We start from the raw sequence: 27,316 nt of genomic DNA, 5'->3' as shown, positions 1-27,316 counted from the left end.
AAGAAAAATGCTCAGTGGGAAAGTGATCCATCACTTTTACTTGCAACTCACCACTCAGATGATGGCTGGATGGCATCACTGACCCAATGGACATGAGTATGAGCAAGCTCCAGGAGATGGTGAAGGACAGAGAAGCCCAGTGTGCTGCAGTCCATGGGGTTGCAAAGAGTTGGACATGACTGAGCTACTGAATAACAATCAGAGACGATCTGGTGCCACCTAACTCCAGAGGGACCGGAAGTGCAGCCCTACCACTCTGGGAGGCAAAGAGCTAGACGTATTGATGAGTTGCATTAGTGACAACAACAGTCCACCCTTCTGCTAGACAAATGTTTGGTCTGTACTCCAACCTGCAGGCAAAATACACTCACTTTTCCCCAGGGAAAACATCCCAAGTCTCATCCTTCAACAGCGTCTTCAATAGCAGGATAATGGGCGTGGTCTCTCTGTCAGGTCCGAATATGGGTTTTGTTAATCCAGAGATCTAGGAATTAAAATGACAAGTTACATATAACACCCAAAATACACTGGGTGAAGAGAGACAGCATAACTGCAATGATGGTGGAACAGCTGCTATGCATGGCAATTCCGCATCTTGCTGGCAGACATAGAGGGCCAGCCCCTGTCCTGTGATGAGGGGATCTTCCTTGATTAGGTCTGGGATCTGCTGCTTCCCTGTCCATGTGAATCCATCTTCTGGGAGGTTTCCCCTTACCTTTAATTTCTTTGGCCACCTCTGAAGAAAGCATTGGAGGATGTGTCTCTTTGGGGGCCAAACAGCTTTCTCAGCCTCCTTCCTATCTGAGGAAGGCTGGAGGTAAAAGAGTGGTTTTCAATCTTCAACAGTCATAAACGTTTTTACTCCAGACCCCTGCTTTCTCTGGCTATTACAGCTCTCTCAAAAACTTAACCGGATTCTTATCTATTTGATTCTGATCAGCTTCATGTCCCATAGTTATATTCACAGTTCTGTTGAAGATGTGTCGCTCTTGACTGGAACCTATTAGGCTTGCCTTTCCCATGACCATTTTGTTCTCCTCCTTCCAGGATCCAGGCTGATGGGAGAAATCAGCACCTCGAATGTTGCAGTTGCCAGAAAGGGAAGAAGCAAGTGGCAAACTGTGCCAGCTTTTATCTCCCACCCGGAAGTGACACACGTCACTTCTGCTCACATATTATTGGCTAAAACAAGGCTTGAAGCCATGCTTCACTTCCAGTGGGGAGCAGAGGGCAGGCAGCAGTATGCAGAGTGCAGAGAGCGCTAGCATATGTTAGTGAGTTGTTGCAACCTGATGGACATGTAGCTACATAATCAGAAAGTAAGAAGTGAGAGTAAAAGGTAAGAGCTAATGATTAGTCTAAATAGGTTAAGTTCAAAGCAGCCAGCATGTTTACGAAACATATAAAGAGTACCCAGGTACCTGTTGAAGGTTTTGCATGGATTAGGTCAAGGTTAGATCAAGGTTATGCTAGTCTCATAAGAGAAAGTGTTCCCCTTTATTTTCTGGAAGAATATATACAAGATTAATATTCTTTCTTTCTTTTAAATATTTGGAAGAAGTCACTAGTGAAGCCAGCTGGACTTGGAAGAAGGCCCTCATCAGACACTGAACCTACAAGTATCTTGATCGTGGAATCCCAGCTTCTAGAACTAAGAGAAATAAATGGTCGTTTAAGCTACCCAGTCTATGGTATTCTGTTACAACAGTCCAAAATGACTAAGTTTTTGTTTGTTTTTCTTTTTTTGGAGACTTTTCAGTTGGTAACAAAGAGAGGCTTGGTCTATAATGAATTAGTTCCAACCATTATTGCAAGTTGAAATCCCCTGGAAGGTTTGAGTAGATGAGTGACCTGATACGTTTTTAAGGGCTCACTCTGGCTGTCATCTTGAAAATAGAATGGTGGTGTTTGCCAGGGCGATGGGCAAGGCAGGCAGAGCAGTGAGCAGGCTACTGCAGTGAGACCATGACAGAGGACAGTGGTACTGGTTCAGGGTGACAATGGCGAGCATGGTGGGCAGCAGTGGGATTCTGGATATATTGAGGGTAAAGTCAATAGGACTTCTTGACAGTCTTAAAGTGGAGTGTGAGAGAAAGGAGGGAAACAAGATTCCTGCCAAGCTTTCTGTCTCCAGCAACCAGAAGGATGGGTTTGCCATTGCTTGAGACAGGGGAGACTATGGTTGGAAAAAAATTATGAATGGAGCTTATCTGGAGAATTTGAATGTTTACATTGGATCAATAAACTCTTTCTGTCTTCCCAAGTGATAGATGCAATGTACTTGAGGTATTCATAAAATAGTTTATTTTTTAAAAAGTAATTCATCATACACTACGGTGAGTTGGTTCAGTAATGCAAGCTCATTCTGAAGGTGAAGGAGGGCCATTTTCTCTGCTGGAGGCTGTGGAGTGACCCTGCTGGTGTGTCCGATCGTGCTTGGAGATGACGTGAAGGCCTTTGTGATCACGAGGCCCAGTTTGAATGGCTCTTATGCCTTTTCCACGACAAGGCCGGAAGATAGAATTTGCTTGATTATGGATGTGTCAAAAAAGCTCTATCATGTTCTGTTCTGGAGCCCCAGAGGCTTCTTACAAAGGTGGGAGGAGGGCACGGACTTTGGAAAAGATGTTTCTGAAACTTGAATTTCTTGGATGCGACTGTAGCCCTAGTCAGTTATGGTCTTCATGGTGAATGCAGTGGGAGAAGGTAACGGGCGTGAAGGGGCTGAGGCTGACTCCCAGGATACCAGAAACCAGCGTGCCTCTTTTCCATTAGCTGTGAAACTGAAAGCTGAATCTGACAGTACCACGTTTCTTGATATTTTCACTCCTCTGAACATTCGAGTTTAACTCAAGATAAGAAATGCTGCGGGTCCTGTTAAACTTACACACTATCTGTTGTGTTATGAATTGAAAGGCGCAATTTCAGAACAAGTGGAGGACTGATTATAAATGATCTTTCAGTGCCAACAAAAAGGTGGGAGCTGAGGATGCCAGGTTACTATAGAAACACCAGGGGGGAAGGCAAGAGCAAGAAGGATGTCTTGAGGAGGAGAAATGGATTTTTGAAATGATACCTACACTCCATGCCTAACATTTCTCCTTTACAAAAAATGCTCCTAATGCGAAAAACACCTGTAAGCTTAAAATGTATTTAGAATATATAGTACATTTCTCATGGACTGAAAAAAAATTTTAATTAGACTTTTTAAAAAAGTATACGTGCAACAGGTAAACAGGAAAAAATATTTTTCAAGCTGCAACCATGGAGATAACATTTACACAGAAAGCAAGTGAGATGAACACTTTCCTCCATTAAGAACCAATACGGACTGTGGCCAGCACAACAACCATTGCTGGTCCGTGGTGCTGCCCACAGGTGAGGCATGAGATCTGATGTCGGACAGTCTTGACAGGTCCCTGTCTTATCACTCAGGAGAGTTCCTCAGCCTGTGCCTCAGTGTCTCAGTGTCCTAATTTATTAAATGGGCTACTGCCTATTTCAAAGAATTGTTGTAAAGACTGTCATTGTCATTCATTACAGTGATTTACTGACATCTGACAAGAGGGTCATTTTCACTCAGAGGTCATGGTATAAACCCGGGGGCACAAACAACTATTGAGCAGTCATAGTCCAAAGTCTGCCTCGAGGAATCATTAGGTCAGATGAAAGAAAATGGACAGTTTTCCCTTCAGTGTATAATCTGATGGTATTTGTCAAATTCAGATCAGTAGAAATGCTATAGGAATACCATACAAATGCACTTTAAAAAAACCACTGCATTTTGTATATAAACTTGAAACAGTAATTGTTATGATAAGGCTGTAGATGGCACGTTGACCACGTGGCAGAGCGATACCAGAACCTAAGGTTGGTCTAGGATTAATAGAGAGATCTTTTAAATGCCCTTTATCACTTCAGGTGGATGAAATTATCATGTCAGAAAGCATTATGAGGAGTTTATTATACACAGTTTTAGAGGCTGACGCGCACAATTTTTTTTTACAGCTTGGTGTTGGAGATGGAAATAAAACCTGGTGGTGCTGGAATTAGCTGGAGAATAGAGAGTCAGGAGAAAAACTGCTTCTCACCCTTACAGGTTTATAACACCCAGTGTGGCATGAAAGTCTTAGTGAAAACTGCAGCTGAGGGAATTGTGAATTACCTTCCTTCTGTCAATTGTCAAAGGCAGCAAATACCACCAAAAGTGGTGAAAGCCATGGGTTTTGGGGCATCAGTATTTCTTCGGTGAACTGTCCTGTATCTATAACTTGTCACGAAGTTCTATTATAGTTAGAAATTTGGGGAGAAACATATATAGTGGATGGCTGGCCTTCCAAATAACAAAAAAGGCAAAGCTGAAAATAGTTTTATCTCTATAACTTTTTCACATAATCTTATCCAATTATTAGAACACCTCAGTAATGTGGCCTAAGGGGAAGAAAGCCAGACAGAAATCATACAATATCTGGACTATGGACTCTGTTTAAACAAATACAGTTTAATTATTTCAATACTCTTCATATGCCCTCAGATAAAATGTGTATTAACAGATAAAATGAGCTGAGCTAGAAAGACTGCTTTGAGTAATCCTACACCAACACATACCATGAAGAACAAAACTAAAAACCTTCAACATACAAGAGCTGCGTGGCTTGGAATGGATCATTTCTGAAATCTTTGTTTCGCAAAGGAGCTGTTGATTGGCCTTTACTCGGGACTTAAGACTGAAAATACATAGTGGGAGTCAATTATTTGGGTCAGATTTGCATTGTTACAAATATTGAATAAATACAGCTTTGAAGAATTTCTGGCATATCCATTTTCCAACTGCATGGTCCCAGGAGTTACATCTGTAATTGGCATTAGCTTTATTTTCCTCAATTCTTAGGCAATTGTTATTTTCTTTTAAATGTTCTATTTGAGGAGCTGATACTTTCATGCTTTCAGAGTACTGACAAAACACTTTTAAAAGCTTAGTCTCACAGCAAAATATGAAATTCTAATTTATATACTTCATACCATTCATACTTCTAGGAATGATGCCATAGCTATTGTATTGTATCACCAGATGTTCAAATCTGAATGCTCCCGGCCCACTAGGATCAGGCATAAATAATAATCACAACAGTGAACATACACTAAGGGCCAATTACATGCTAAGTGCTTTTTCATAGGTAGTTCGTTTATCTGCATCCATATTGCTGGGGTGAAATAGTCCTTTAAAGTTTTAGACAAAACTAACCTACAATCTCACCCCACAAATGGGTGTCACTCCATTTGTGCTCAGCAAAGATTCTTAGGTCAGGACCTATGGTCCTCCAAGTCCCTGTTGAGTTGGTGAGAACTGGTTTATCAGCCTCCATTCTTACTTTCCCTTCCCAGTCTTTTCTGCACAGTGTCACCTCACTGGACAGCAATTGCCTTATTTTCTTTATAGTCCAAAGCACCTCCCATTCATTGCTGTGTAAAAAAGACTTTACAAAAGGGTTATGACTATTATAGGACTGATTTAAGCAAGCTTTTAATTCCCAGTGACTTCCATAATTCTCATATTGAGAAGTATGCCACATGTACAGAGACACTGAAAGCTACTGCTCTCCATGTTTGCTCAGGTTGGGAAAAAGGAAATTTTTATGTGGAAGAAAAATGCATCTGACTCACTAAAAGCTACTAATAATGGGAAGACTCTTTAGACTTCTTAACAGTATTTAATTTAACGATACCAAGTCAAGAAAGGTTTTGTGCACTGATGGATTCTAGTTACAGAATACACATTCAGACATGTGCACACATAGTAATTTCAAGATCTTAAGACAGAGCTTTCAATGTGGACGGACCTAGAGGTTGTCATGCAGACTGAAGTACGTCAGACAGAGAAAAACAAACATTGTGTATTGATGCATCTATGTGGAATCTAGAAAAATGGTACAGATGATCTTGTGTGCAAAATAGAAATAGAGACACAGACATAGAGAACCAACATATGGACACCAAGGGGAGCGGGAAGGGGCAGTGGGATGGATTTGGAGATTGGGATTGACAAATATATATATACACACTATTGAAACTATGTATAAAACAGGTAACTAATGAGATAACTAATAGATAACTAATGGTGTCCTAATGGGAAGGAAATCCAAGAGAAGGGATACATATAGATGTACAGCTGATTCACTTTGTTGTATAGTAGAAATTAACACAACGTTGTAAAGCAACTATACTTCAATAAAAATTAAGAAAGCAACAAAGATGACAGAGGCTCCAATCACTTTCCCGCAGTCACTCAGTAAGCCTTCTGTCCTTTGTTGATTTGGAAGCTGGAACCCAGATATGGCCATTAACAATATATATAATCTGACACCAGCAAGCAGAATGAGTAATTTAGTTTGAAACGTATGTAAGACTAGAATGAAGAGAGTAAAGCAAAAAAAAAAAAGTTGCATCTTCCATTCTGGTGGTTGTCAACCATATGGGCTAAAGCAAGTTTTTAGAACAGTATTAAACTGCCCACAGGTGAAATCCATCAAGTGATGGTTAGTTTGTTGATGGAAACTGTCAAAAGCCATTGACACCACACGCCCTTGGGAACCTTTACACTATTCGTCTGGTACCACTGCAAGTAAAGCGGAGATGTAAAAAGGAGAAATGAGAATGGGTCGGGTCTCAGCCTTGGCTGCTTTTAAACAGGTCACAGCCCAGGTTAGAGGAGGTAGGAATCCCCAGGGGTGGGACCCAGGCAGCAGCATTTTTTAAGTCTCCAGATAACTGCAACATGCAGGCAAGGCTGTTTTCAGATTAGACTGAAAGTAGCAAGTGGCAAAACATGGAATGATCTCAAAGATTATAGCAGATAGGCAATGTCAGGGAAACGTATCTGCTAAGCAGAGCAAATTATAACAGGAATCTTCTGGAATTAATTATTGTTCTATTTATCTGGTATTTGGAGCAACCATAGATTCTTATGTTTAACTAACAAATGATACCACCTTTATTTCCCCCTGAAGTCAAACCTCTTTTGATAATGGCAGATGTTCTTGAGAAGCACCTGACCTAAAAGGATTAAAAGCTTGAGGGATTCCCTTGGTGGGCCAGTGGCTAAGACTCTGTAATCCCAATGCAGGGGGCCAAAGTTCGATCCCTGGTCAGAGAGTTAGATCTTACAAGCCACAACCAAGACTTTGCATGTTGCAACTAAAGATTCCCGCATGCCACAACTAGAAGAATCCACCTGCCTCAGGAAACCTCGAAGATCTCGCATGCCACAACTAAGACTGGTGCAGCCAAGTAAAAATATCAATATTTAAAAAAAAAAAAACCTCTTGAACTAAGTGAATTAAAATGTACTAGAAGTATGTTGTGCATATCTAGACATCTAGATTAATTTTTAGAAATATTTAGATATCAAAATTTGAAGACAGACAAGAATTAGGGGTAAAAAGATATTCTGCTTACTAGAATTAGCCCATAAAAGGATACTATCAATTTCTTTGATCAGCCAAAGGTTTTAAAGAAAAAGGAAAGCTCTCTTGGATTGAGTTGGCTAAAAAGTTTCTAAGTCTTCAGGAGTTGAAAGGTCCAAATCATTTTTTTCATGCAGCAGGAAAAACAAAAGGGAAATTTTGACTGATTTGCTTTAGCTAAGATAATTTTGAGTTTGGGAAGCTGAAAAGCAAAACTGGGGATGGTTTTAATCCCATCTCATGATTTACCTACAGATTACTGAATCTCCATCATTAATATAAATTATATCTCCGAGTGATATATTATAAAAAATAAATGAACAGTAATTTCCTCTCCTAGATTTAAGCCATGGAGAAGGCAATGGCAACCCACTCCAGTACTCTTGCCTAGAAAATCCCATGGACGGAGGAGCCTGGTAGGCTATAGTCCATGGGGTCTCGAAGGGTTGGGTACGACTGAGCGACTTCACTTTCACTTTTCACTTTCATGCACTGGAGAAGGAAATGGCAACCCACTCCAGTATTCTTGCCTGGAGAGTCCCAGGGATGGGAGCCTGGTGGGCTACCATCTATGGGGTCACACAGAGTCGGACACGACTGACGTGACTTAGCAGCAGCAGACTTAAGCCAAATACTCCTTACTGTGTTTATCTCAATTATTAAGGTCCCAAGGGTAACCCTCCCTCCCCTGCCCCATGTCTTTGGAAGAATTATTTACAACAAATGAGAGAGAACATCGCTTGATCCACAGGTTAAAATGTTGGCAATACTTATTACTATTAGGAGTGAGCTTATGTGCTTAAATCTTGCCGGGTTCAGCATAAACACTGACAGTGATAAGTTAGGCTGATGAAAACCAATCAATACCATCTCCACACTTCACTTCTGTACTGCTTCACAGGATTACAGGTGATTAACTACAGGAGAATATGTCAGGAGTAAAAATTAGTGTTATCTGTGGCCCATGTTTATTGGTTATTTAATCCTTATAAGTCAGATTATTTTGACTTAATGTGATTCTAAATTACATTATAGCCACCCAAACCGGAACCCAAATATTCATTAAGATGTAAAGCTCCAATATCCATGATGAATGAATTGTAACTTAGATTTATCCTTTGTTGTACGTTAACTGTATCACCTACCATTAAAAGTTTGTATAATTTAAAATACGAGATAAAAATTTCTTCATCTTAGGTGACCAAAGTCTCTGGCTGAAGGTAAGCTCAGGCTTCAGTATACTTTGTTTTACATGCCAAGTGAGTCTGGAGAGTGATCTTACAGTGTGGTCAGGGATCTGTGAAATATCTGGGCAATGGAAAAAACAAAAAGCAAAACCCCTACTCTCACTACCAAATTACCCACGTACACTCACACGAACAGCCAACCCACTTGCAGAGACACATTTCTGGGAGTTCCGGCGGAGTCAGGGCTTGCTGGCACAGGAGAACTGATCTGTTGTAGCTTGTCTCACAGGAGGTTCTGTGGGACACTCAGCCGTGCTGAGAGATGCTCTCCTGGAAGAGCGCTCTGAGGACGGAGGAGTTTGCCCATATCCCATTCCTCCCTGGACATTCCCTATGCTTGTTGGATTATTACAGCCACTGAGACTTTCTCCAGTGAAGCCCAATGACCCATTTCTGCTTCTCCAGTATTTTCCAACATTGTGGGACCATGGGCTTCTTCCGCTCTCCCAATACATTTATTCACATCGAATGGAATTTGTTTCTTGGAACACACTTTAAGAAGTGCTGATCCTTGGAGTGTAAAAAGGCCATGCTATGGAAGGAAGGAAGAATCTGCATAAACAAAAGAGAAGAAAACAGAGAGCCCAAACTCCCGACAGACTCTCGTGTCCTCTAGTGGCCATTGTACAGTAACCGTGAAATCCACCTGTCATGTGAATCATCTTAATGCCCTCAGGGTGGGGAAAGAACTGTATTTTAAGTGAGAAGTCGAGGATCCCATTCTCCCTTCCACAAATTGCCTTTGGATAATTAACTTCCCAATCTGAACCTCACTTTTCTCAATTATAAAATCAGAGTTTAAAGAAATGATCTTGATTATCCTTTCTAGGCCCAATTAGATGATTCTATCTCAACTAGTATAATGGGAGAAAAAGAGAAAATAGAATTTGCTTGACAAGAATTCTCCTTATGATCAACCTTTCTTCAATGCAAAATGAATGATGTATGAAGTAGAAATCCTAAAGCACAACCATATGTGGATAGGTGATGCTTAAACCTCATTATTCTGGCCATTTTGATTGGTGATGGAGAGTCACAGAAGGCAACCTGGGATAAACCTAGTTTTAATACTGTATTTGCTGTCATTAAACAGCTTTTTAAAAAAGAAGAACCCAAGGGAAAAAAAAAGAACAACCCAGAAACTTTCAGCAGCTATATCTTTAATTAAAGCCAAAGGGCAACTTGAAGATTAGTTCTTTTAATTAATTGTCCTTTGGGTCGGACAATCTGTCACTACACTATTCTTGGGTATTAAACAGTTTGCACTTCAAAAAAAAAAAAAATCAAGATGTGGTTGAAACGACTGATTCAAATGAAGCTAATCTAAAAACATGGAGAAATACAATGGGGCAAATTATTATGCAAGAGTATCTATGTATTTTGCATATGCCAATATTTTTCCTTTAATAGAAAATAAAACTAGAGAAAAATTATAATTGCCAGAGAAGCTAAATCATTGATTTGATGCCACAAATCAGCTGACAGTTATTTTTCTATAATTCTTTGGCTTTGTAATTAAATAATAATTTAGACATTGAAGATTTAAAGATGCTTGCAAGTTGCACCCCAAATTATATGAAACAAGAAACTAAATTAGTCCTCAAATTGATACCAAATTATTGTGAAATGTATTTCCATATTGAATCAAATTATTTTTTTCAGAATCCATTTGCAGTGTGTGCATTCACTACACATTTGATGAGGAAAGTAGAAGTCCAGGTCTTAAAAATGGAAACTAATAATATAAACTTTTCCTCACTGCTACACGTGATTAGGCAAATCTGTCCTCTCATCACACTGGATCTAATATACAACAGTGGTGCTCAAGCATTGACTACACATTCAAATTGCCAGGGAAGGTTTTAAAAGCTTCCGATGCCCAGGTTGCACCCAAGACCAATCAAATATAACATTCTGGGGGTGGAACCTAGGTATCAATATTTTTATAAACTTCTCAAGAAATTCTCATGTGCAGCAAAATATGATAAGTGAAGCCATACAGCCCAAGCAATGAATTTCCAAGTAAACTGGATGTACCATTTTGGTTTAAAATTGGCAACATGGGGGCACATCTATTTCTATTTTTCAATTCTTCTTAGAAACCTTGTCAATAGAAATTGAAGCCACTCTTTTAAAACAAAGTGAAAAAAGTGGAAAATATATGACCTTGTGGTAGATAATTTTTGGAGCATCTGCTTGGTTCATCAGAAACTCCTTAACTGCCTTTCTCCACCATCCACAGAAGAGGGTTCTTGACTGCCACTGGACCAAAGTGGGCCAGCTGGAATCCCAAGTCTGGGACAGTTGAATCGAAATTGCAAGTTAATATTTCTGTGTGGTTGGATGCATAGGCTGTGGTTCATTAAGTGTTCCCATGGGTGGACTGAATTGCTGAGAAAATTTTGGATAGAGAACAGAGAAGAGATGGGCAAAATGGATGAGAGGTGAGCTGCTGAGACATTTCAATTTTTAATTTATTTTGAATGTCATTTTTAAAAAAAGACAATCTTTGTAAGAGCAAATTTTTAACAAAATTGAGAGGAAGGTTAAGTGATTTCCCATATATCCCCTACCCCTATGCATATGTAGTTTCCCCCATTATCAACATCACTCACCAGAATGGTGCTTTTGATTTTAACCAAGGGTGAGCCTAAAATGACATATAATAATCCAAAGTCCACAGCATTATGGCTCACTCTTGGTATTGGACATTTTCTGGATTTGACCAAGTGTACAGTGATATATACCTATCATTATAGTGTCATACAGAGTAGTTTCACCGCCCTGAACATTTCTCTGCTCTCTATTCATAACCAAGAAACAAAATTTTTAGACATCTGCCGCTTTTGCCTGCTTGGTGTCCCTCTCCAATTCTTAACAGGGCCCTCTTCTGTGGGGACAACCTAGCTTGCATTCCAGGTGGTCCTGGGGAAAACTGACAAGTCAGCTGAGAGACTCAAGGCAGAAAGAGGTGGCACTGTCATCCCGGTGACCATCATCGAGAGAAACTGTTAGTTCCTACTATAGGATTCCCAGAGCTTTCTGATTCCTGTGCCTCCTGTAGTCTGACTGTTCAACAAGTCTTCGGATTCTGGGATCAAGGGTATCTGTTGCTTGCAGTTCAAGAACCCCAAAAGTTTTCTAGGTCCTAGCCTGGATCCACTCAGAGGCCTTGCAACATTCTGTTAGAAGCTCATGAGGCACTCTTGTATTCTTAATTACTTTTAGCTCATGAGTTTTCAATATTTTCAACTTCACGTCTCAACTAGTATGGAATTTTGATTGACTCTTCTATTTATATGGATGATCCCGATACTCATGAAAGCAGTAATAAGGCTTTCCAAGTTCTGCTCCAATCTTCAAGGTCACAACCAACTCTTTTTATCATTCTGCATGTTTTCTGAAGCTGTAGTTAATTTTGGTATTTTGTAAGTATGAAGATTTTGAAGAAAGATTCAAAACAAAGGTATTCTTTGTGAATTAATAAAAGTTTACCTAATACCAACATGGTTCTAAATAATCTATAATCCTTTGAACAGGAGCCCAAATCTACTCCTGAAAAAAAAAGAGCTCTATTTCCTTTATCAAGCAACATTAAATGAAATTATAGTATTGCCATTAAATCCAACTGTACACCAATACTTTTTCATTTCCAATGGTACTATTATAAAATTTTTATTAAATAACAAAATATGCCTAATAAGCTAATACAATAAGTATTTCTTTGAACACAGTATTTATATATTTGGCACACAATTCAAGGCTAGTCTACTCAAATTCAGGAAGCATGTGATTTTTTTTCCTTGTGATGGAATGAGCAGAGTTGCAATGGCATAGACTTAAAGATCAAAGGAAGTCTCCTCCATTTCTCCAGGTCCAAGTCACAGAAGTGGTAAGGTATGTAGAGTGTTCAAATGGGTGGCTTCTTACTAAATATGGATCCATAGAGCTAGATTTGGATCATGTTATAAGAATTTGTAGATAATTTTTTTTAAAAGCACAGAGCTAAGAAGCTGAAGTTATTAACAATGTTATGATCTTTGGCAAACTATGGATGAACTATAATGAAATGGAAATTGTGGGGCCAGTGCCAATAAAATGTGATCATAGTCTGATTAATTCACAGTAATTCCTTTTCTAGAAGTCTAAGGAAAAGTAAATACCATCTAGGAATATTCTGGCAAAGAAAGTGGGTTAAATAAAAAGAAGCAGTTTAAAAGGCATTCTTCTGACCATCATATTTTATTTTTAATACAAATAGGTAATAAAAGAAAAGGCATCTTTTAAACAAGAATACATTTTCTGTGTATCAAGCCATCATTTACACATTAACACTGCAAAAATTTGAATAACTCAATTAATTTACATAAAAGTATATGAAGTAAACAGAATTATATATAGGATGAGAACCAACAAATAAGAAACAATTCAAAGTCGTACAGTCTTGTCTCTGTATTAACTCCTTCACAGTTCTAAAAAGTCACACCCATCTACATAAAGGATGTAGACAGTCCTAACATTGAACATTATGTACAAACTGACTTCATCTCTCTTAGTTCTTTCTGATCCCGTAGGCCTGCCAGAGCCAACTTAACAGAATCAGAGCTGCCATCCTGCTCCACCTGCGGCGGCCATCCTTGGCCCTGGAAGCAGGTCTTATAGCAACTCGTAGTACTTCCCAGTCTGGGGATCAAAGTAACAGTTCAAACATGGGTCATACAGCAGAGTCAGCACTTCCTCATCCTCTCCTGCACTCAGCTCCTCTGCACCTGTGGGGCGGGAAGCACATCACGTTAGCTGCTGGCCTGGCCGGGATCCTTAAGCTGCAACAGAGAACGGCAAGGCAGCAGGAATCACCATCTGTCCTGGAGGACCAGCCTTGTGTGGCGGGATGCCAACGCCGGGAGGCAGGAGCGCTGCGGATGTGACGGCTCCATACTTGCCGTGTAAGATAGAAGAAACGGTGATCAGAGGGGCCAGATTCACTATCAAGCACAAGAAAAATGAGCGTGCAGAACTGGCAGGGAGGAGAAAGGACTAAGGAAGAGGGCCAAAGGACTAAAGAGTTACGCTATTAGGGCTGAACAGGATTCAAAATTTGATTATCTTTGATTATCGCAGCTCTAGCCTTTTTCATGGGCCAGAGCCGCAGAAATGCCAAACAGTGCAAATGAAGCGATCTAGTAAAGAGCTCAATCCCCATTCATACATCCTAAAAAGGCTACCACAGAAACATGAATTAAAACAACATTTAGAAACATAAGCTATGCAAAGCAAAGAACACATGAGGAAAACAATGTCAGATGATCTGTAATTGTATTAGTCGTAGCAAGATGTGTCAAATTTGCTGGGAAAATGAACACGTCAAATTTTTTCCCCTGTGATAATTACTTGGATGATTTGGTTGTAGAGAATGCCTACTGCCTAGTCATTAGCAAGGTTTGGTTGGTTTTCAACAAATTAAAAAAAAAATCAAAAAGCTGTTTTACTAAATGTTACCTGGGCACCTTATATGTGCCCAGTGCTATGCTCAGCACCTGTGTACCTTATGCCATCAACAGCAAGCGAGTGCCCTCTGGACTTCTCAAAATACACAGGATAGGAATTCAGAGGCTGGGAAAGCAAGACCTCCCTCAGCTGGAGACTCCCAGAGCAGGCTCAGGAAGGAGGAGGTGATGAAGACACTAGCCCTCTCTTTTTCCTTAGCATGGGCTACTACGGACCAAAGAAAACCAAACCTTTGGTCTGCAAGCTCACCAGGTCAGCTTTGGATAAGGCTTGGATGGTGGGCATGGGCAGGGCTGGCACGTATTACAGACTCCGTAAATACTGAGCCCTTTTTGAAAGGGTGAATCAGTGACTGTGAAACAAAATCTGTGGTCTTAAGTGTCACTGTCCTTGAAACAAAGGTGGCTACTAAAGATTCATGAAGAGTTAACTGGGTGTGGCTAAGAGCAGCCCTGGGCTCTGGAATCCAAGGAACCTGGGGATGGATGGGAGAGTGCTGTTCACCACCCGAATGCCCTTCAGCTCAGTTCAGTTCAGTCTCTCAGTAGTGTCCGACTCTTTGCGACCCCATGAACGCAGCACGCCAGTCCTCCCTGTCCATCACCAACTCCCAGAGTCTGCCCAAACCCATGTCCATGGAGTCGGTGATGCCATCCAAACATCTCATCCTCTGTCATCCCCTTCTCCTCCTGCCTTCAATCTTTCCCAGCATCAGGGTCTTTTCCAATATCAGCTCTTCACATCAGGTGGCCAAAGTATTGGAGTTTCAGCTTCAACATCAGTCCTTCCAATGAATATTCAGGACTGATTTCCTTTAGGATGGACTGGTTGGATCTCCTTGCAGTCCAAGGGACTCTCAAGAGTCTTCTCCAACACCACAGTTCAAAAGCATCAATTTCTTTGGCGCTCAGCTTTCTTTATAGTCCAACTCTCACCACCATACATGACCACTAGAAAAACCATAGCCTTGACTAGATGGACCTTTGTTGGCAAAGTAATGTCTCTGCTTTTTAATATGCTGTCTAGGTTGGTCATAACTTTCCTTCCAAGAAGTAAGTATCTTTTAATTTTATGGCTGCAATCACTATCTGCAGTGATTTTGGAGCCCACAGAAATAAAGTCAGTCACTGTTTCCCCACCTATCTGCCATGAAGTGATGGGACTGGATGTCATGATCTTAGTTTTCTGAATGTTGAGCTTTAAGACAACTTCTTCACTCTCCTCTTTAACCTTCATCAAGAGGCTCTTTAGTTCTTCAGTTTCTGCCATAAGGGTGGTATCATCTGCACATCTGAGGTTATTGTTATTTCTCCTGGAAATCTTGACTCAAGCCTGTGCTTCCTCCATCCCAGCATTTCTCATGATGTACTGTGCATAGAAGTTAAATAAGCAGGGTGACAATATACAGCCTTGACGTACTCCTTTTCCTATTTGGAACCAGTCTGTTGTTCCATGTCCAGTTCTGACTGTTGCTTCTTGACCTGCATACAGATTTCTCAAGAGGCAGGTCAGGTGGTCTGGTATTCCCATCTCTTTCAGAATTTTCCAGTTTATTGTGATCCACATAGTCAAAGGCTTTGGCATAGTCAATAAAGCAGAAATAGATATTTTTCTGGAACTCTCTTGCTTTTTTGATGATCCAGCGGATGTTGGCAATTTGATCTCTGGTTTCTCTGCCTTTTCTAAAACCAGCTTGAACATCTGGAAGTTCACAGTTCACATATTGCTGAAGCCTGGCTTGGAGAATTTTAAGCATTACTTTACAAGTGTAATTTGATTTAGGTCATACCTGAATGTGCCCTTCAGCTGGTGACAGGTTATTTTACCTCACTGAACCTTCCTTTGCTCATTTATAAAATGGGAATAACTCTATTTCACAGTTTTGTGGGTGAAGTTGGATGCTGGATAATATGCATACCAAAAACAAAGTAGTTGTTCAATAAAAGATCACTACTATTAAGGATAGTAATAAATGCAATAAATCATAAACTACAGGCTATAGAGTTTTAAATAACAGAGAACAGCATCGATAAAGCTTAAATATAAAGGAAAGGCTTCACAGAGACAGGCAGCATGACATTTAGACAATGAAGTCAGGCATGTCTGGGTCCAAATCCCATTTCTACCACTTCACAGTGGGGCACTGGGAAAATTCACTACTTAGCCTCAGTTTCCTCATATGTAAAGTAAGGATAGTAACAGTGCCTGTTATAGTACCTGTGAGAACTAAATAACACTTGGCACACACACAATTAGAATGATTAGGGAAAATCTAAGACATGAGAGGGATGTGTTCATTTATAGCTCAACTCCCTACCCCTAAGCTGTATCTATTTGACTTTTTACTACTAAAGGAAAAAAAAAAAGTTTGAATGAAACACAAACCCTCCTACTAGTTTTATGTGTGTGCTAGTCGCTCAGTCGTGTCTGACTCTTTGCGACCCCATGGACTGTAGCCTGCCAGGCTCCCCTGTTCATGGGATTCTCCAGGCAAGAATAGTGGAGTGGGTTGCCATGACTTCCTTCAGGGGATCTTCCTGATTCAGGAATTGAACCTGGGTCTCCAACATTGCAGGCAGATTCTTTACCATGTGAGCCACCAGGGAAGCCCTACTAGTTTTATAGAGGATATTATAATCAATTCAGCTTTAAATAAAAAGCTCTTATACCAAAAATCATGTATTTTTCAAAGAAGTAAAATAACATTCATTTTTTTCCATAGGTGTGATATTAAAACCACATATCACTGAGGTAAATAATTATAAGTCAAATTATCTCGAAGACCTGCCATCTGATGTCTTGTTTTTACTGCATCAAACGCTGAAAGGGAAAGTCTGACCTCTGGCACATAAGAGTTATACACTATGTAATTGTTTAGTGCATTCTGTGCTTGCAGTTTCCAAAAAGATAAAATTTTAAGCTGGTGTTATCAAATTAGAAAACTCAAAACATTTTACAGTTAGTCAGGAATCTTTCAAGATGAAAATACCGTCGTAATGGGCCATGCGTCTTTATCACCCAATTGCAAAGGGATCAAGGTGGATCCAATTCATTAGTAGAGATTTGGCTACATAATGCATACAAACTGAAGCAGTAACTGCTATATAAATGCATTTGTTCCAATACATATCACTATAGAACTGGCATTTCATGCATTATAACCATGGGTCTAAGAGGGGTTTTGTAGTTTTTAGTTCAAAAGCTTTCAGTTCAGTCACTTAGTCATATCCGACTCTTTGGGACCCCATGGACTGCAGCATGCCAGGCTTCCCTGTCCATCACCAACTCTGGAGTTTACTCAAACTCATGTCCATTGGGTCGGTGATGCCATCCAACCATCTCATCCTCTGTCGTCCCCTTCTCCTCTCGCCTTCAATCTTTTCCAGCATCAGGGTCTTTTCAAATCAGAGTCAGCTCTTTGCATCAGGTGGCCAAAGTATTAGAGTTTCAGTTTCAGCATCAGTCCTTCCAATGAATATTCAGGACTGATTTCCTTTAGGATGGGCTGGCTGGATTTCCTTGCAGTCCAAAGGACTCTCACAAGTCTTCTAACCACAGTTCAAAAGCATCAATTCTTTGGCACTTAGCTTTCTTTATGGTCCAACTCTCACGTCCATACATGACTACTGGAAAAACCATAGGTTTGACTAGATGGACTTTTGTTGGCAAAGTAATGTCTCTGCTTTTTAATATGCTGTCTAGGTTCGTCATAGCTTCTTTTCCAAGGAGCAAGCATCTTTAAATTTCATGGCTGCAGTCGCCATCTGCAGTGGTTTTTGGAGCCCCCCAAAATAAAGTGTCTCACTGTTTCCACTGTTTCCCCATCATTTGCAATGAAGTGATGGGACTAGACGCCATGATCTTAGTTTTCTGAATGTTGAGTTTTAAGCCAACAAAAGCTTTAAATGGGTGAACCTTAAAACTCTACCAACAATGACATTCATACAAAAATTGCGTGATATTATGTATATTTTTATTCTGAAATAAGTGTTTTAAACTTGCATAAAAGGTTTTGTTTTCATTATAACTTAATTTTCAAAGCCTCCAACTTATATCATTTTGCCATTGTAATCTCTGTGTAATGAAATTATCATATTGTTAAGCAATTACCAGTATGGTATCAAGCAATGGGAAATGTTTTGAAAGGTAATTATTGTGCATGGGTATAGGGTAATTTTCAATTATATTCTTGGATAGTGCACAGTTTGTTTTTCTCCCAAATGCTAAATTGCTCTATTTAAAGACTGGCTACAGAAACTCTAAATGGACAAATTAAGAAATAAAACCATTCTCTGCTACCAGACTAACAGCATCTGGACAGGGGTCCAAATTATGTTTTTACTCTTCTTCACATAATAAAGCCATTATTAGTGAACTAAAATTGCCTTTCAGATGATAATATATTTACAAACTTTCAGCTTCATCCACTTTGAAGTCGGTTAACAGCGAAAACAGAAGGAAAACCAACGGAGCCAGACCAAACACAGCAATATTAGCTGCCCTCCTCTTGGTTAGATCAATGTGAGCAAATAATTCCTCTAGCTCACATTCTGAAAGTCAATTAATATAAATGCTTAATTATCTATATTTGAGGCATTTTAACTAGATAATAGAAAACCTATATGCAAAAGCTCAGTCTTCAAGCTTGAAAATAAATGATGTGGCACCAGTTTATCAGATTTAAAATCTCACAGTCAAGACATTATACTTGATTTTTGATTTTCTGACGCTGCCATCTAGAATTTTTTTTAAACAAGTTAATGCATTTTCTCTCTTATAGATCTCGAGAACTGATTGACTGTATTTTTATGTGCATACCAATACACTATGGTTTAGACAATTCAATGGCAGGTGATCACCACTGGGAACAGGTAGCCTTAGGATCAATAAAGATGACATTTTAGATACGATTCTGCTGAGGACCAGGTGCTGGCAAACTCTTCCATCAACTTCTATCACAGTAGGGCAGAATTAACTTTCACTAAAACTCGAGAAAGTGAACTGTTGTGATCTGCTTCTCAGCAAACATGTGCCCTCAAATGAGAGAAAGGTAAATGGCCAAAAATGCGATAAAAAGATGAAAAGGTACTTTCTTCTATTAGCAAGCTGTATTGTCTTTTTGGGAAGGCAAACGATATGACAACATTATAGTTCAGGTTTCATTTGGGAAATAAGTATATCACTCCTTTTGTAAAATCTGGTAGCTATATTTCCCTTGGAACATGCCATTTAAAACAACCAGTTGAAAAATTTGGATGATTACTTAGGAATTCCTGCAATTTCATTCTTTCCAGGTAGTCCCTACTTATAAATGTGATTCAAATGTGAACTTGTGTATCAAAGCATCATGTTGTCACCTTAAACTTACATAATGTGACATGTCAATTATATAGTATAAAGCTCGGGAAAACCTCACAAAACATATATGCACTTGTAAAAGTGTGGCTTACCACTCTGAATGCTTTCTGTTGCATGTGAAGGAAGGTCCCTAGTCAGACTATTGAGCTGGGAAGGCTACAAATCCCATAGGGTCTCCAGTGCCTGATTTCAGACAAGGTGGCAGCGCTGCAGACGGGCGGAAATGCATCCCAATTCCAGCAATGGAATCGAGGCCCACACCCTGGGTCAAGAACCTTCTGTTGTACACTTGGGGAACAAGCAGGTGTGGGCGGTCTGGAAGAGGGAGAGTGCCTCAGACACCCACTGGTGTGTTCACTTCTCTAACTTCACTTCATGTCCAGCGTGCCACAAAAGAAGGCATTTCTTTGTATAGTGACTCGGCCCCTCTAAACATGGGAAAATGGGACACAGTGCTGGCTACAAAGCAGGCACTTAATTAATGCTGGTTTCTATTACTACTCTGATTGCTAATATTGCTTTTTTTGGCAGAGGGTGGGTGGGGGGAAGTTTTCCATTGCATTTTAAATAAATCTTCAAGATATAAAGAAGATCCGAAGAGTAGACCAAGTGATCCTCCTGTTTCCCATAGGCAGAAGATCCACTCACTCTACTCATCAAGCATTTATGGAGTGTTTACAATGTCCTATGGGTTCCCTGGAGGTTTAGATGGTAAAGAGTTTGGCTGCAATGCAGGAGACCCAGGTTCAATCCCTGGGCTGGGAAGTTCCCCTGGAGAAGGAAATGGCAACACACTCCAATATTCTTGCCTGGAGAATTCCATGGACAGAAAAGCCTGGTGGGCTACAGTCCATGGGACCCCAACGAGTTGGACACGACTGAGCGACTAACACATGTGCCATGTCAAACATGTGGGTACCATGGTTGTTCGATGAAGCAAGATGTCTGGTGAGATAACTAATAAAACAGATATTGGAAGACTGTTTTTAGACTCAAGGTATTAGGTAAATGTCAAATAACTTCATGGTGGGAAACAGACTATGAAAGGATTCCTTTGTTGGACCCAGGACAGGTGGCCATGCTCCCCTCTCTCTGGGTTGCTGGGAGGCATTGTGAAATTTCTATAAATTCTTTACCACTAATTTGGATATTATATGCATAAAATAAGTGTGCACGAGTGCTAAGCTGCTTCAGTCATGTCCAACTTTTTGCAACCCTATGAACTGTAACCCACCAAGCTCCTCTGTCTATGGGATTCTCCAAACAAGAATACTGAAGTGGGTAGCCATTCCCTTCTCCAGGGGATCTTCGTGACCCAGCCTCCTGAGGCTCCTGTATTGCAGGCAGATTCTTAACTGCATCCGCTCCCTATTTGTGACTCATGGAAGAATAATTAATGTTCATAAAGGAACATCTTCTGTGGCTCTGCTGAACAAAAGGTACAAGGATGTTATTTTCATGAGACCCTGGCAACTCTAAAAGGTCTTCACTCAAAATCTACGCAAACTGTAAAAAAGGTTTACGGGCCTGAAGAGAGAGGCATTATTATTCCATTTTGGAGCTGGTAAGCATGAATAATTTAAGGGTCATATCTGTAAAGGAACAAATGTCAAAAACAAATTGACAACTATTTTTCAGGCAGTCTGGTTCATTTTCAAAAGGTCAGTTTGGTAGTTTTCTTGAGTAAGTTCTGAAATCTTAACTTCCCATTTTTAACATTTTCCATGGTCTCCAGGAAAACACATTTTTAGGAAGTGTTAAGGGCACCCGTGCCCATGGTGATTGATATTCGGCAAGTGTGTTGTGGCCCAAGAGGAACGGCTGACAGCTGCCTGCTTCTCCATCCAGTTGAAAGGCACGGAGCTCAGTGTTATTCCTGCCGGCTGGTTGCTCTGCTGGGAGGTGGGCTGTTCACTTCACAGCAGAATTCACACACTGGAGACATTCTGGCCAAACAGAAACTGTGGAATTTGTACTGAATAAAGAAGGGGCTCCGGGGCCTGTATAATGCATGTGTTTACTTCTGTATGGCCTGGAGCAAGTCGTCCAGAGTTATGTGTTGGTCAGGCCATCTTCCCATTATGCCACTAGCTGCACAGGCACATCTCAGCCTCTCAATGTCTGATGGACGTGGTGGTTCATCACATCACTCTCCTGCTCTAAGTCCTAGGGTTCATGTGTAAAAGGGGGTAACAATAGTATCTATATATCTGTAGGCTAATTCTGAGAATTAAAGTGTACATGGAGGCCTGGGTCAAGGAAGGTGAAATAAATGTTTTTGTTTTTTTCATCCGAGAAGTGTGAAGATGGAAGAGACTCCATCTTCCTTGTGAATCCGTCTTCAAAATTACCTTCACATCCCAGTGTGATGGTTCTGCAGAAAGGCACTGCTGTGGAAGAAACCTGGATCCAAATTCTAACTCTGACTGAGCATTTGACCTTGGGCAAGGTGACAATGAGGGTGATGGATTACATCAGTGTTTTTAACTGTTTTTAGGGCCCCATGGCAGGGTTCTGAGACCCTAACTCACACTCACTCAGAGAGGTTCTACTTGTAACTACTTTGAATATTGGGATTTCATATCAGATTTCATTTGACAGAAAAGTCTCTTCATTGCTCAAACATAAACAGCCACTGCATACAGTGACTTACAACTGTTTTAACTGCTACAGTGTATGGGTCTAAGTTCAACACCCTCATTGTTCAATTGTACGGATATACCAAAAATTGGAACTGGGGGAAATACTGAAAGTTGGATTTTCAATGAACTACCTTGATTTTCTTTCTTTAAAGGTTATTATTACAAGAAATGACCAGTTGGATGCCATTTCTCTCCCTCTTTCCCTCCCTTTTTCCTTTCCCGTGTTCTAACGAGAACCCAGAGTATCTATTATAATGTATACGAGAAACTGCACAGGTACTAGGAATCTAGGGGTGCATAAACTGACAGTCTCTGCTTTTAAAAACTCTTAGACTACCTGGGAAAAAAGACAAGAAACAAGTAAATGAATCATGAGTTACAAACTGTGAAAAGGCTGTGATGAAAAGGCACAGGGTAAAGTGAGAGACTGACTGACTCATAAGATTGTCGAGAGAGGTCTTTGAGAAGGTGGGCCCAGCAAACACCCAGGTCCATCAGTCCTGCACCCCAGTCATTCTCTCTTCATTTGGCCCTTCACTCTGTTGGCCTTGCCTACATCTGGTCAACACGGTATGTGCACCCCTCGGCAACTCACCCTGCTGGAGAGAGTGTGGCCACCGGTCATTTGCGACAAGACTGCATGGGATGGGGAGGCAGGGCTGCAACAGGTGACCAGAGATCTGCCTTTTTTTTTTCTTTCCCCTGAAAGAACTTAGCTACTCAGCCCTTGAGATATTTTCATTTGTTTTCTTGTAGATTAGGAACTCTCAACAGAAAAGAATTCTGGGTTTTATATACAGTATTTTTTGATTAGGTAATTTATTTACTTGGTTCTAAACCAAAAAAAAATTAAAAAGTGAAAACAGTGGTTGGGCTCTGGGGCCAGGCTGCTTGAATTTCAATCCCAGTTCTGCCAATGACTAACCTTGGGCAAATTATTCAAGGGCTCCAAGTCTCAGTTTCTCCAGCTGTAAGAATAACAATTACATATACAAAAATAGTATCTTCCTCATTGTGCTGCTGAGGACTAATTTTTTTTTTACATGTTTTTACAATTGAAGTATAGTGGTTTACAATGCTGTGTTGGTTTCTGGTATACAGTGATTCAGACATATATATGTATATAAACATATATATTCATTTTCAAATTCCTTTCTATCATAGTTTATTACAAGACAATGAATATAATTCCCTGTGCTATACAGTAGGACCTTGTTGTTAATCTATTTTATATACAGTTTTATATGTTAATCCAAAACTCCTCTAATTTATCCCCTACCCCACCTTCCCCTTTGGTTAACCATAAGTTTGTTATCTATGTCTGTGAGACTGTTTCTGTTTTGTAAACAGTTCATTTGTATCAAATTTTAGATTCTCTATATAGTGACATCATACAATACTTGTCTTTCTCTGTGTGACTTACTTTTGAGGACTAAATCAACCACTGAGCAGTGTCTGGCATATATTAAATGCTGAGTTAATGGTATCGAGCTACAGGAACCCAGGAAGATTCCCAGACTGCCACACCTGTGTGGCCCCCTCCTTCTGATGATACATACCCGAGGCTTGAGCCTAGTATTTTGCTTTGACAAACATTTTATAAGAACAGACGGAAACAAGCTCAGTGTATGCTGTGTTGTTTAAAATGAAGTAGATGACATGTAAAGATTAAGCAAATAAGAAACATTACTTTTTGATGGTCTTAATTAGCTATGAATTATCTAAGCCTATCAGAAAAGGGAAAGGCTCAGAAATGGAAATCTAGGGTGACAGGGAGAAGGGGTGCCAGATTGGGTTAACATTGGTCAGAACGTTTCTACAGTCCTCTGAATTTAATGTGTTACTTTGTCTTCGATGCAAGTTCTATTTACCTTCAACATAATTTGCGCCCCTGCTGTCAAAACATCACTTTGCAAAGGCGACTTTAAGACAGCCTCTCAGCCGCTTGTCACCACCATAGACCTTCGGTGCCTCTGATGAAGGACCATGTTCTCAGTTCCTGTGGCTTATTCAGGACACTTAACGTAACACATTATTTGTTCCCTCACAGCAAGGTCTCCTCCTGACAGCCAAGATTCTGTTTTTCTGTCATAAGTAATTATAAACGTGCACCTCTAAAAAGAGTCTCAATTTGAGGGGCATCGTCTATTTCAGACAGTAAATCACAGTGACACTGCCATCCCCTGGGCAGCCAAAATGCACAACTCAGATGTATGAGCTCTCACTCTGGATTCTCCGTACCTGAAGAAAAATGGGATGCTCCACTTTTTCCCTGGGGCAGTTAGGGAAAAAAATAAAACTGGCAACTTTGTTAGGGTAATTTATCCTGGTTTCAATTCCCTTTTCTTTTTTTAAGAGACTATAGACAGAGCGTGCCCATCTTTACAATCCAACTTGGAAAACGATCTCAGGGAGTCCCACTCTGAAGTTGTCTGTCAATCCGATTATGCATTTTAGATCTCTCCCCACCCCTCCCATCTCAAGCCCTCTGATTTCGCTAAAGATTCTTTTCTGTTCCTCCTCTACAGCACTCCTGACAGTCACGTTCCCTGCTCACAGCCAGAATTTAAATGGTTCATCTTAGAGGCTCTCATCAACAAAGAGAACCACAGGCAAATTTTCATTCCTGCTTCCTTTGAATTTTTCCATCACTAATACAACCCGTTACAGCTCCGTGTCAGCCTCTGCTTTAATGAAAAGGCTGTATCTCTGTATTAACAAACACATGGAATATTTGGTCTGCCCTGCAACAGTACTAACAGCTGGCATTTTGCAGGTGCTATTCCAAACACTGCATGCACAGTACACCTCACTGAATCGTCACGAAAAGCGTGCAGGTGGGCACCACCTATTACTAGTTTTATTTTATACAACTGAAACTCATAAAAGTCACACAGCAGGATTTGCTAGAGCTGGAATTCAGATGAAGGTCAATTTGACACCAAAGCCATGCTCTTATGCTTTAAATTATATTTTGCCCAGGGATTAACCTTCAGGAGAACAAGAACAATTTCTCTTTTAAATTCCTTTTAGTTGCAAAGAACCTATCACCCTATAAAATGAGGCACAGATTACCTCATTTTCAATGTGTGAGTCTAAGTGATTATCATTTAATAAAAATAGTGAAATCTCAAAGTGATTGATTTGCTCTATTTATAGTTAATTATTTTTATTTTTTTATGCTTGGCATTTTTCATATTCCCACCTTGAACACTCAAGCTTCCTGAAGAATCCTGATGCCTCTCTGCGGACTGTTGACTGGGAGGAACAATTGGTGGGCTCAGCATATTTAACCAGTCCCTAAAAAGAAAAGAACAAAAAAATGAACCACATGTTTGTAATTCCATATATATAGATTTTTACCTTTTCCCTGGATTTTTAAATTCCTGGGGCTTCCACAAAGAAACATTTTTCCTCATTCATATTTCAGAAAATAAGATGTCCAGAAATTAATACTCAGTTTTATAAATCTGTAAATACAAAGTCAGTTACTTTACTAACTAGTTGTTCAATAAACCATCTTAATGATGATCACTATTCCTCTGAAAAACACAGTAATGATCTTCAACTATAGCACAGCTGCTCTCACCTGAGAAACTTATTTCAAAGAGTCAGAAGAAATACAGAGATAAAGCTCCTTAGGACCTTTGCATAAGAAAGCCTGACAAAGCCACCAGTCACGTCATGGATGACAAGAATCCACTCAGTGATTCAAAAGAGAAGTTAGCCTTGGAGCTGTCTGGACCAGCCATGATGGTGGGAGCTGGTATGCATTTACTCTGGGCTTTGGGGCAGGGGAGGGCAAAAGAGGGGAGAGAGAGGGCCGCTGGGCCCTTGAGTGGCTCATCACTTCTGTTCTCCCAGTATGAATGGGAGCAAAACCACTCCATAAAGCACCTCCTACATTCCCCGTTCCTCTCCCTACAACTTCCAACCTTATTTCCCAGTCTCTTTACTTTTCTTCTTTTCATTCTTCTGTCTTCCTGTTCCTCTAGCAGATACCTGGGTGGGTGTTACACAAGTCAGCGGCATTTGGAAGGCATGAGTTCTAATTGAAGCCTTTCTCATCTCTAAACTTGCTACTGAGCTTCCTCATGGGAACAGAGCATGAAAGGGAATGTGAAGGATTTTCCAAAGTTAATTCTCTTTCTCACATTGATGTTAGCACTCTGTATCACCGACCTTGTTCTTCTCAAAGGGAACATGTCCTCATGACCCAAAATTTTCTTTCTAAATTTCTGCATTTCCTGCTGTCTTTATCTACAATGGGAGAGAGTCTCAACAGGAAACTAAGAGGACTGGCTCCTCAGGCCAATCCTGGCACCATGTTTTCTAAATGTAAGAACTTCGCCAAGTCACTTATAACATCACTAGGCCTTATCTATAAAAAAAGAGATAATTGTTACTCAAGTTTGTTTTTTTTTTTTTAGTTAAGATTAAATGAAAAAAAAAAGGATGAAAAACATTTGGTGTGGATCTGGGTACAGAGCAGCACTCAAAAAATTTCAGCTATGACTAATACCATCTTCATTATCAATGGAGATCAAAGAATGGCTTTACCTACAATAATAAATCAAGGTAGGACTGAATTCTGTTGGAATTAAGCCAGCAAAGAACTATAGAATGATTTCAAGCCTGTACAACAGAGGTTTTCTTTGCAAGTTGTTTACACTTCTTGTATAAAAAGTATCTTAATGTAAACATTATCCAGTTCATATTTGTATTATCTTAAGATACTTTTGCTCACTGTTCACCTTGGCTATCACCAGATTATGGCTAGTGAAATAAGCAAAGTTTGCTGTGAAACTGAATTTCAAAATCATACATTAAGGACACCAGAAAGGATTTATCACAGATTTCCAAGCTAATGGGGCATTTTCTGATAAGCACCTTTTATTTAGTCCATTTAATTATAGCAGACCAAAAAATTCATACATTGTAGAAAATTACAAGGTCACATACAAATTACCAGCCCAGCGACCTCATTACTCGTTAAGAGAGATGGAGAGCAAGGATGAACAGGAGAAAAATAACACCCTAAGCGACAAATTAGAAACTTGACACAATGGCCGTAGTAGCTTCTAGCCATGGTCCATGG

At 40.0% G+C, this 27,316-nt stretch overlaps 1 protein-coding gene across 13 annotated transcripts in view; it reads right to left on the bottom strand.

The window, feature by feature from the left end:
* Window positions 1-388: 388 nt before the first annotated feature.
* The window catches only part of CFAP20DC (CFAP20 domain containing), a 282,240-nt gene continuing 255,312 nt past the window's right edge, over window positions 389-27,316 (bottom strand). For 9 of the 13 annotated variants that reach the window (XM_070455795.1, XM_070455785.1, XM_070455788.1 and 6 more), the window contains 2 exons: window positions 25,424-25,518; window positions 12,934-13,479 (listed from right to left, as the gene is read on the bottom strand). In XM_070455795.1, the coding sequence (XP_070311896.1) occupies window positions 13,367-13,479; window positions 25,424-25,518 (208 nt within the window). In that variant the 3' untranslated portion in view covers window positions 12,934-13,366. Of the gene's footprint in view, window positions 485-12,933; window positions 13,480-25,423; window positions 25,519-27,316 lie in introns of those variants that run through there. The other 4 variants (XM_070455786.1, XM_070455790.1, XM_070455789.1 and 1 more) reach the window with 4 other exon arrangements.

This window comes from Odocoileus virginianus, chromosome 26, assembly GCF_023699985.2.
Source record: "Odocoileus virginianus isolate 20LAN1187 ecotype Illinois chromosome 26, Ovbor_1.2, whole genome shotgun sequence".
In the NCBI taxonomy this organism is placed as follows: Eukaryota; Metazoa; Chordata; class Mammalia; order Artiodactyla; family Cervidae; genus Odocoileus; species Odocoileus virginianus.
The sequence above is the reverse complement of the archived record's forward strand: the minus strand, read 5'-3'. Positions and strand labels throughout refer to the sequence as shown.